Genomic DNA, 12,213 nt, shown 5'->3' on the forward strand with positions numbered 1-12,213 from the left:
TATTTTATTTTCGTCTATCTTCGGTGCCTTTTTTGAGTCAGTGTTTCTTTTTCTTTACAGGACACTTTCACGATTACGTAAGAGCTCATAGAAATACAAATAGCCCCCCTCATGGTTTGCCCCTATTTGGAGTTACGATAACAGTAAACCAGCAGCGCGCCCACGCACGCCAGTTCTGCTGTCCGCCGACAGGTGGCGAGAGTGAGTCAGCTGTCAGCGCGTTCTCGCAGTCTATTTTGAAGGCAGGCGATTGGAGCAAAGCGCGGGGGTGAGGACGCCCGCTGTCAGCATACACGCTACCCAACATACCATTAACCTGTCATTTCAAGACATATCAGGCTTTTTTTGAGCGCAATATCGAGGTGAATATCCCGGACGCTCTAGCTCGCCGAATCTAGGACATTTTTAATTTTTAAAGCGTGTCCGAGTCCGTGACGGGAAGACATGGCCACGACTACATGTACGCGCTTCACGGATGAATATCAGCTGTACGAGGAGCTGGGCAAGTGAGTATCACGCGGTTAACGATTGTGCATGTGTGGAACTGTCCTGCACGAACATTGCATGGTGATATTTTTGGGGTTGGGAGATCAAACCGACAGCAGACTCGAGGCGTGGTGGTGCCCCGATAAACGTGCTGTCACAGAGGGAGGAGATAATGTTAGATACAAGCAAGTCCTGCCAAGAGATCCGTTGACCTGACCATCACTCAGACCCTTAGAAATGTTGATTAAGTTAGTGCAGTGCAAGCTGATTTTTCATGTTCAAATGTAAAAGTAAAACTGGGTTGTATTTGACATAAGTTACTTTAATAACATGATGCTTTATCTGAACTGATTGAAGTTTTTTTTTTCCCATCAGCACATCAGTAACCGGATGGCAAAAATATCAACAATTAAAACGTTCTGGAAATATGTTTGCGACTTGACTGTATGTCATTAGTAACACAGTATTACTAATGACATACAGTCAAGTCATAATACATGCAGTAACAGATTCGAAATGGCATTTTATTCAAGCTTTTTTTGCCAAGATGTGCAATTAAAGGGATAGCTCACCTAAAAGTGAAAATTGAGTGGTTTAGTCATAAAATGCATAGAGATACGATCGCTTTATATGATGAACAGGCTGAATTTAGGCTTTTATTCACATATAATCGCACACATCAGTTATAGTAAACTGAAGCTGTTCGCTTGACATGCGAGAACAAATTAAAGAAAAATTAAAGCGACAGTCCGTAGTTTTTGCGTCATTACGTCACATACACATAAAGAAGGAGTCTCGGCTAGTAGGCTATATCATTACGTCACATCTGTACACACACATCTGTAAACATAAAGGTTGGTAGACGATATTGAGTGAAAGGGTGCTGGAGGTGGAGATTATAGCCTTTTCTCACAGCATTTGACTAAAGTTATTAATTTGATTGCGGATCCAGAAAGGTTAAAACGACAATCACCAGTGACAACTAGAGATTCACCCGCTGTAAAATGCAAAAGACTTTGTTCGGATTTCGAAGTGGCTACTGAAAAAAAGAGACTGCAACCGGACCCATGCGAAAACAAGGTATCCTATTGGAAGACATTACATGTAGTCACGCAATGCTGACATTGTTAACATGAACAATTTGAGAACAAAGTATAATTTGTTCGGTTTTGCATGATTTGATAAGCGATTGTTTTAATCAGCGCGATTTACTGCAATGTCTGACACATTGCAGTAAAACGTTGTGTTCATCCGTGCTGTGCAGTGTCGAAGTACAGCTCACGTAAAGTTGATAATTCCATGAATGACTGCAATTGCAGATTTCGAACAGAGATGGCGACAAAGAGGGAAAACTGTGGCTTGCAGCTTTAAGTTTATTCTTGTGTCAAGCATGTTTGGTTGAGCTTCTGTTTTTATTCTGATCAATGTTTATATGTGAATAATAAGCCTAAATAAAATCTGTTAATCATATAGCGACTAAATTATCCCTTTAAATTCGAATTTAAAGATTGTATACCTCAAATTCAAAATATATATTAAAAAAAATAACTTTTATGTGCTAAAATATACTATTTTATGAGGTCAATGTTCATGGCCTGCATCAAACTAATACCTAAATTGATTAATGTTATACTGTTATTAATAAAACATTCAAATAGAAGAATATAATAAAGATCAATATGTGGTAAGATATGGCTTTGTTGAAATCTTTTTGCACATGTAATAAATTAATCCACTCTGGAATTTCAAAGAACCGTTTTAAAATAACGATTCTATCAGGCTTAATAAAAGGAAAATGACTTTCCATCTCTACTATGATGATCTCTCTCAAATCAGCATATTATTATTTATTATTACTGCGTATAACATTTATTCAGAAAAGTCATTCTTCGCAAGGCTGGTTTAGCAGACACACGCACATTGTTTATGTGCAGAAATAGTTGCTTTAATCTGAGTTTGGACAGTGCATGGGTGCTTTGTGTGTGTGTAAGAGCATAGCAGCCCAGGTTTGACCATCTCTTTAGTTTAAACTACCCATTAGTCGACTTTTGAATTTCACAGTTTCCGATATGGGATTGAATTTAGAGGTAATGTAAATCCCCTCTGGGAATCAGTATTGCATGAACAATGAATGGGGAGGCAGGAAGAGAAAATGAACAGCAACGATAATGAGACGAGACATAGTGATGCTTTCGCAGATCTGAAGGGGCAGGAGCATTTGATGGGGGTCTTGTCACCCCTCGGGCCTGAGGTTTAGCAGAAAACAAATGTCAATTTTGTGCTCAAACCAGCGCAAATATGCAGATTGTTGAACGTGGCAGCCCATTGCAGTACACAATCACTTGTGACCTGTGTGTTTGTCTCTCTTTTTTTACCCAGTACCTCCAGTCATCCCAGTAATGTAGAGAGAGGTGGAGGTGGAACTAGAGTCTTTGTGTCACATTGACCCAAAGCCCCACACACACAAACACACATCCAGCCCTTATAAATCACTAAGGTCTTGAACTGTCCTGACAAAAACAGGTTTCATTGATAATGATAACTCTGGCATGTTAAATTCATTGATGATATAACATTTGAAAAGAAATATTAATTGTTAATTAGTTATTTACTGTTAGTTACTATTACTGTTTTTCTTAAATACTAGATTTTTTAACGTTTACAGCAAAACATAAGTTTTGTTAATATTTTTAATTATTATTCATTTATTTATTTATTTTTAATTTGTAAAATTATTATTTTTATTACTGACTGAAAATGTTAAAATCAACCCATGTATGATAAACTTTGCCATAATAACATATGTTGAGTGTGCTGACATGCAAACCTGCTATACCACAGTGTTTGCGTTATTGCGTAAATGTAGACGTTTTTTAAGGCCCAGACTTCATTATGATTATGATTTTCTGACTCAGCAAGTTGTTTGAACTTATCAAGACAAACCTACTGTACTATATTTTATTCATGCAACACAAACCCAGTCGAGTATATTTTATTAATACAGGCTTCCAGAATTAGTTCTCGTTTTAGTGACGTCAGTCTTCACAGTCGAACAGCCACTGCTGCAAAAGAGTTCGACAGCGTGATGTAAGGACATTTACGATAAAGAAGTAAACTGCTGTGTCTAACAAGGAGGGCCATAATTTCACTCTCTTTGCTTCTGTTTTTTTCCCTCCTGAAAGAGTAAAAACAAACCCCAAACAAGCTGCCAGGGTTTAAGGCAGTCTTTTTGATGTTTTGCCTTTTAATTTTTATACAGCAGTAAATTCACTGTCAAGACGTAGCATTATTATGGCAGTTCTGCTATTGTACTGTCAGAACCTTATACTTATATTCTCAATAATTTTTTTTTCCCTCCAGGGGAGCTTTTTCAGTGGTGCGACGATGTGTGAAGTTGAGCACAGGCCAAGAATATGCCGCCAAAATCATCAACACCAAAAAACTGTCCGCGAGAGGTGAGTCAATGATGGGTGAATGCAACAGATGGGTTTTAATTCTAGGAACAATTTTACAACTAAGTGTGAATAGGGTTGCAAACGGGCAAAATATTTATTTTGTAATTTTCCATGGGAAGATAAGCTGGGGAATTTTGGAAATATTCCAAGTTGGAAACTTAATGGGAATTTACAGGAAGTATTTGGACATTTAAGATTGGAAATTTAACTGTATCAGATACAAATATATATATATATATATATATATATATATATATATATTAATTTGCGTGCATGTCTACTTACGACCAAACAAAATGTGTATGTATATATATATATATATATATATTAGGGGTGTAACGGTACATGTATTCGTATTGAACCGTTTCGGTTCGAGGCTTCCGGTTCGGTACGCATACAAACCGAACGGTTGCTTGGACCATTTTTCCTGCCGGCAAAATTCGTGCTGACGCGGCCAACACAACGTTGCGCAACATCAATGGCAAGCGTAATGAAAGCAGAACGAAACTGCGCTACTCGTTATGTGCTTCATGGATCGTTTATCAGTTCGGACCAGCAACATCTGTGCAGCGCGAGCCGATCTCGATCAAGCAACACTGTTACCACACCGCGCTAAGAGATCCGGTAAAGAAAACATTTGAATTCGCCACTGAGGTAATAACATCGCTGCGAGATCTAGTGAGAAGCATTCACATTTCTCCGTTATTAACCGTAGATCTCAGCGCTGTCATGGAAACCAGGAGAAACATTGTGCCGTGAATGAACTAGTAATACTTTCGTCCACAGACCAGCAACATTCACCATGGATTTACTATACTAACACTAACTGGAACCAGTTTGGCTGGAATGGTGAAATGCTTTCAAGTACTTCACACATCTTTTTGCAGCACTTCAAAATTCAAATATTATATAAATAAACATATATTTAAATGTTATTTTTAATGTGATGACCAAAACATTATTTGTTCATCCTTCAAAGATGACCCCCATTTATAAACCTGAAAGTTTCAAGATCTAGGAAAACTCACACTTATTTAAAAATATTTTTTCTTTAAACAAATAGGAAATTTCTCTGGCATTTCTTTCTTTTTGCTGTATCGAAAACGTACCGAACCGTGACTTTAAAACCGAGGCACGTACCGAACCGTGATTTTTGTGTACCGTTACACCCCTAATATATATAAACATTTTGTTTGGTTGTAAGTTGATATGCATGCAAATTAATATATTATTAATATTTAAAAAAAAAAAACGTTCATTTGTTCGTGAGTCCGATACTGTCATTGACCAAAAAGTATGAATATTGAATAAGCAATTCCCAATGAAATATGGGAATATGGCTAACCTCCGATTTTTCAAATTTCCAGTTGATTCCCATTTATTTCCATATATTCCCGTTAATTTCCATAGAAAGTTTTTTGCAGCCCTAAGTGTGAACATATACAACATAGTAATTTAAAGTCACAATATAGTGGAAGCTGCATAATGTCATTGTGACAAACATCCAAGAGAAACAGATTATTGAAAAATACATGTTTTTAGGACAGGGACTTTTCTCCATCAGTTTCTATCCATTTCGATTAAAAAAGTACGAGGTCAACAAAAAACGTGGAATATTAAAATGTGCTTGAATGGATGAATTGTTCATAATATGATAATTGAGGTAATATGATAATTTTAGATAATAGATGATGTATTTCCAATTTTAATGCCAACTTGTGGCAGCACCCTATTAAAGACTATAGAATAACACTTAAACATCTTAAAGGGACTTTGACCATATGTAGTGATGTACTTTGAGGTACTTTGATATGATATATTGTACTGAATAATTAACATTTTTAATGTACTGCAGTATTGACATAGCGCATATTTCGAAAGATATCATGGTACCACGTCCAAAAAACCTTGTCAGTACCAAATTGTAAACGCTCAGAAATACAATCCTAGTACGTTCAACGGACATTTAAAATTCCACAGCATGCTGAAAACTTACTGTCATTGCCAAAGGTATATTCAAACCCCATGTCAATGAGAGAGAAACTATACCAGTGAAATGACAGATTTTCAGTTTTTACGACATCCCACTGTTGACTGAGGGGTATGAATCTTTTTACACCCTTCTGTCCTCCCTTCTGAAACTTGAAGCCAGCAGTTGCTTTGCCAAAGTGTCATCCTCATCGTGTCCTCCATTGGCTGTGTGGTCATTGTGGCGAGAATGTGTAATGTGGAGAACAAGCACTTGACATGTATTTGATTCCACAGACGCTGAAAACCATTTAAAAATAGGCCCAATAACCTTCTAAATACAGCTCGTGTGGAGAAACGCACTGCTGTCTAATTGTGTGCTTAGAGGAAATCAAATCAAGGTTGGGAATGTAGAATTAATTAATTTTTTTGAAGGAAAGACATCTTTGTCAATATGGCTTTGGATTGTTATCTTTCTTAATGATAACACTTTAATAACATCATAAAACCAGGTCATATTTTATCACCAAATCATAAAAATAATAAACAACAAACCTAATTATTTGTGTGTGTGTTTTTATATACACTAACTTTAAAAAAGTTTGGGGTTGGTAAGTTTTAAAAATATTAAAGTGTCACCTATTGAATTAATTTGGTACAGTCCAGTAAAAATACAGGTAAAAACATAAAATTGTGAAATATTATTATAATTTAAAATCACTGTTTTAACTCTATTCCAATATATTGATTTGGTGTGCTTTTCTTCTTATTTTTTCTTATTTTCAATATTGACATTCCCGACAGGTCAACCTAGCCCTTTTATTGTAGATTTGTGTTATTGTAGCATATTGTCACAAAAAGCAAGTGAAGGATGACAAAAGAAGGTGCTGCGGTGGGTCATGTAGATGAGGAGTGACTGTCTTTAGGCTGAGAGTTACTCTGAGGAGAGAGAAACAATATGATCCGTCAAGGGGTTAGAAGGAGGATGGGCATGAGAGAGGAAATGTGACCTAGATATACAGAAAGAGAATGAGTGGGAGAGAGAGTGAAGGAATCATCATGAATGACTTGGAGAGAAAGAAAGACATAAAGAGAGGGCTGACAGTGAAGGCACCTTTGGCACTTGGCAGCTGTGTGTGTATGTGTGTGTGCGCGTGCATAAGAGAGGGAGTAGTTACATGCCTGGAGCACGAGACTCTCATCTGATCCATAGAGATGGTCATGACCCTTGCAAAATGCACAAATATGTTCATGAGATGTGAATTGAAGTAAGACCCATCGCGTTATATGTTAATAATGGTCTAGTCGTCCAGCGATGAACTTATTATTATATATACTTATTACAGCGATGAGCCTATTCGTTTATCTTGACTTTTCCACAAGTAGTTTTTGTATTTTTAGCATGTCGTTTTGCTTGTAAATTTTGCACACTTTGCACTGTACAATCGTCTTTAAGTTAGGCACAATAGTAGCGTTTTTTCCCTTTAAACTAAGTATCACAGCTATATCCATACAAATGCAGATGGCCGTAATCGTCTAAATCATTGTAGCGGCTTGAATCCAATGATGTTACCGCTGAGAGACTGAGACAGGGACTGTTTGCAACTGACTGACACAGAAACACATATCGATGAGGCAAATGATTTTTTACTAGCAATTCTTTATTGCTGGCTGATGTATATTGATTGTACAAGGTTTGCTGCTCAAAGTTTGCTGGTCAAAGTTTACTGCTCAAAGTTTGCTGGTCAACATAGAATACATTGCCCCTGCTCACCCCCTCTCACCTGACATAATCAGTGAACAGGTGACTAATATTCACATTCACATGTAATCACGTGACCCGCCACCAGGATCAGGTGACAATAAAAACAAAACAAAAAACCATTAACTCTTTCATGTCCACAACATTCCAGCCCCTAATTATTATCAAATAATTATTACAATTTCACTAGAAACATGAATTTTTCAAATCACCAATGCATTAGCAACATCATAAAGGCTGGTGTCCATTTCTTCTCACAAAAAAGGAAAAAATCCTGAAAAAAAAATAATCAAAAAAGTGTTCGTAGTCATAATGTTCATAAAGTCAGGCAACAAGTGAAGTTATCCATCTTCTGCTTCTTGTAAAAGACAGACCTTGGTTATCGGCCTGTCCAGACAGCTGCTTTTAGTCTTAATTTGCACATGACGCACAAATCCTTTTCTGTCTGGAAAAGTTTGAATTATGCGTCCCAGAAGCCAAGAGTTTCGAGGTGCTGTGTTATCCACTATAAGCACGATGTCTCCTGATTTAAAATTGCGTTTGACTCTTGACCATTTCTGACGTTCCTGAAGCTGCGGTAAATACTCCTGAACCCATCTCTTCCAGAACAAATCTGACATGTACTGGACTTGTTTCCATCGTTTACGAGCATAAACATCATCCTTTTTGAATTCTCCGGGTGGTAAAGATGGTGAAGTCCTCAAAAGCAACAGGTGATTTGGTGTTAATGCTTCCAAGTCACTGGAGTCTGTGGATGCTAAGGTTATTGGACGACCATTAATAATTGCTTCCACTTCACAAAGAACGGTGTGTAGGCCTTCCTCATCCAGATTCTGCACTTTTAACGTAGAATTCAGAACTTTACGTACAGATCTAATTAACCTCTCCCATGCCCCTCCATAATGTGATCCAGTTGGGGGGTTAAACGTCCATTTAATTCCTTTCTGAAGAAGGACATCATTGATCTTACACTGATTCCATTCCTTTATGGAGACTCTTAACTCACGTTCTGCTCCAACAAAGTTCTTTCCATTATCCGATCGAAGTTCCTGGACTTGTCCACGTCTAGCAATGAAACGTCGCAGTGCGTTGATGAAAGAATCAGTGTCCAATGAAGGTGCCACTTCAATATGTATGGCTCGTATGGCCAAACAGGTGAAGATTACTCCATACCTTTTCACAACGCTTCTTCTACTCTTTACCTCAAAAGGTCCAAAATAATCTACCCCAACACGGGTAAATGGAGGTTCATTCGGAGTAACTCTTTCTGATGGCAAATCTGCCATCTTTTGGCATCCTGGAAGTGAATTCAGTCTTCGACAGATGACACATTTAGACAATACTCTTCTTATTGCTGTACTTACACCAGTAATCCAATACTTTTGTCGTAATTTAGACAACATATGATTACGACCAGCATGTCCTACCTCCTGATGGATGTGTCGCAGGAGGATATCAGAGATGTGAGAATTCTTGGCTAAAATGACTGGATGTTTGGATTGTTCAGGCATTGATGCCCTACTTAATCGTCCACCAACCCTCAAGACATCATCAAGAACAGGGCAAAGTCCATGAATGCAACTACTTTTCTTTACTCTTTCACCTCTTTTTAGACTAGCAAGCTCATCAGGAAATGTCTTTTCTTGTGAGAGTCTAATAATCTCTAATTCTGCGGTCTCAAGTTCTTCTGTTGAAAGGTGAGATCGTTCAAATTGACCTTTGAAAATCTCCATTTCTCTTTCCACAGAGATTAGTTGTTCATTTGAATCAGAACAAGAAAAATCAAGTCTCAGTTGTTTTCTCTTCTCACTAAAAGACAAGAGCAGCTTCTTAAACCTCATAATCCAAGCGAATGCTTTCTTTAAACGGAACCAAGAAGAAAAGTGATGGATAAAACGTGAAAGCACATCATCCTCTTCTTTAAGCTGTACAGAGTTAACCTCAACACTTGCCTTGACCTCAGGATCATCCACTTCAAGCTTCTCAAGTTCTTTGAGATTAGCAGGCCACTTACTTTCATGAAGACAAAGAAAGGCAGGACCAGAGATCCATGTCTTGTTCTTGAGAAACACATTGACAGTTGATCCTCTGGAAGCAACATCTGCTGGGTTGCTTGCTGTTTCTACATATCTCCATTGTGAAGCTTGAGAGGCCTTGAGAATTTCAGTCACTCGATTGGCTACAAATATTCGAAATCGTGAGGTCTCGTTCTTGATGTATTTGAGAACAGATGCACTGTCCGTCCAAAAGACAGAATCTTGAAGCTGCAGATGCAGTTCTTTCTTCCATAACACATCCATGCGGCTTGCCATGGTAGCAGCAATGAGCTCCATACGAGGGATGGTAACAGACTTAATTGGTGCTACTCTTGATTTTCCCATGATAAAAGCACAGTGTACTTGAGAATGCTTGTTTTGTAAAAGCAAGTATGTCACCGTTCCATATCCATCCTGGCTCGCATCAGAAAAATGATGCAACTGTGCATTCGTGATGTCACCAAAGTTTGGAGGTTTTAAACATCTGGGAAGCACAAAACTTTCCAGATGGTGAAGTTCTTGCAGCCATGTGGTCCATTTTTTTACAACCAATTCAGGCAAGACATCATCCCAACCTGAATCTCCTTTACAGATATCTTGCAAGATCTTTTTTGCAGACAACACAACAGGACTCACAATTCCCAACGGATCGTAGATGGAACCAATCATGGAAAGGATTCCTCTTCTGGTTAGAGGTCTGTCTTTTACTACAATCTTGAATTTAAAAACGTCAGACTGAATGCACCACTGCACTCCCAACACTCTCTCAACTGATGGAGTGTCCCGATCCATACTCAAGTCTTTCACTGTCTTTGCTCTTTGATCCTCCGGTATTTCGTCTAGCACTTGACGCCTGTTGCTCATCCATTTTACGAGCTTAAATCCACCCTTGGCACATATGGATACAAGCTCCTGATGTAAAGTTATCGCTTGTTCAACGGAACTGACGGAGACCAAACAATCATCAACATAAAAGGAATGTAAGATTGTATCCACTGTTTCACTGTTAAACTGCCTTTTATTATCTTGTGCACATTTCCTAAGCGCAAAGTTTGCGCAGCTAGGAGACGATGTTGCTCCGAAGAGGTGTACTCGCATCCTAAAGTCAACTGGATCTTGACTTAAGTCCCCATCTGGCCACCAAAGAAACCTCAACAAATCAACATCATCAGCTGGCACTCTTACTTGATGAAACATTGATTCAACATCGGCCATGATCACCACTGGTTCCTTTCGAAATCTTGTTATCACTCCAATGAGTGAGCTGGTAAGGTCTGGTCCTTGCAAGAGTTGAGCATTAAGTGATGTTCGCTGAAAACTTGCTCCACAATCAAATACCACACGGATTTTTTTCTTAGTAGGATGGTAGACACCATGATGTGGGATGTACCAGATCTTTCCATCATTACGTGTCATATCCTTCGCTGGTACTCGCTCTGCATAACCTTTGGATACCATATCCTTGACAAAAGCTTTATAGTCAGCACAGAAACCTGAATCTCTTTGAAGTCTCTTCTTTAGATGAAAGGCACGTTGTTCCACAACTTTTCGATTGTTTGGCATTTGTACTCTCTTTCTCAGAGGTAAACCTATTTCATAATGCCCATCAACAAGTTTGATCGAATGAGTCACCATTTCCATGAATTTTTGATCTTCTTTTGAATTGCCTGTTTGTTCATCTTGGCTACATTCTGGGAAGTCCATTTTAAACTGCTGTTGCCATAGGTCTTCCAAATTCATTACTGAAATTCTGTTGACAGTGACTTCTGGCTGAGCACAATCCATTTGGTTATCGCTGTTTCCAGAGAGTGGTCCATTCACAGTCCATCCCAACATTGTCCTGATTGCATAGGGTCCATCATTTACGCTGCGGATTACCTCCAATGGTTCCAAAGCTTTCGGAACATTTGTCCCTATCAGCAGCTCAATCCCTGCCTCAATCTCAGGTAAATGAACACTCTTTAAATGGGGCCATCTGCGAAGATCTTTTCCTCTAGGTATATTCCCTTTATGCACAGGCATACTTTCCTGTGTATAAACTTGATTTAATTCACAAAAGTTGCGACCATTCAAGCCAGCTACCTCCAGTCCAGATAAAACATGACTATTTACAACCTTTTCTTGCCCCATAGTTCGTAGAAGTATCCGCACTTTGTTTCCTGTGAGGTTGAGTCTTCTCATTAAACTCTCCGTACAAAACACAGCAGTGCTCCCTTGATCTAAAAAAGCATAAGTGGTGACTATTTTGCTGCCTTTTTTGGCCTTGATTTGTACAGGGACAATCGGGAGTTTACAATCACGATCACCAGCCCCAGTAAGACCACTAGATACTAAGACATCATCCACTGCCATTTTTGCTTTCTTTTCAGTTCCCTTTACTTTGGGAAAGATATGCAGCAAAGTAGGATGTTTAAGACCACAAACATCACAATAAAGACGTTTTTTGCACTCTTTGCTTATGTGCCCCATACACAAGCACCCAAAACAAATTCCACTTTCTTTTAAG

At 38.4% G+C, this 12,213-nt stretch overlaps 1 protein-coding gene across 22 annotated transcripts in view; it reads left to right on the top strand.

Moving 5' to 3' along the window:
* Window positions 1–222: 222 nt before the first annotated feature.
* Window positions 223–12,213, top strand: part of camk2b1 (calcium/calmodulin dependent protein kinase II beta 1) — a 72,607-nt gene continuing 60,616 nt past the window's right edge. For 14 of the 22 annotated variants that reach the window (XM_039658202.2, XM_089130490.1, XM_039658190.2 and 11 more), the window contains exons 1-2: window positions 227–506; window positions 3,847–3,941. In XM_039658202.2, the coding sequence (XP_039514136.1) occupies window positions 445–506; window positions 3,847–3,941 (157 nt within the window). In that variant the 5' untranslated portion in view covers window positions 227–444. Of the gene's footprint in view, window positions 507–3,846; window positions 3,942–12,213 lie in introns of all 22 variants that reach the window. The other 8 variants (XM_039658186.2, XM_039658194.2, XM_039658198.2 and 5 more) reach the window with 3 other exon arrangements.

The sequence above is a fragment of the Pimephales promelas genome, chromosome 4 (genome assembly GCF_988280905.1).
Source record: "Pimephales promelas chromosome 4, fPimPro1.hap1.1, whole genome shotgun sequence".
NCBI lineage: Eukaryota > Metazoa > Chordata > Actinopteri > Cypriniformes > Leuciscidae > Pimephales > Pimephales promelas.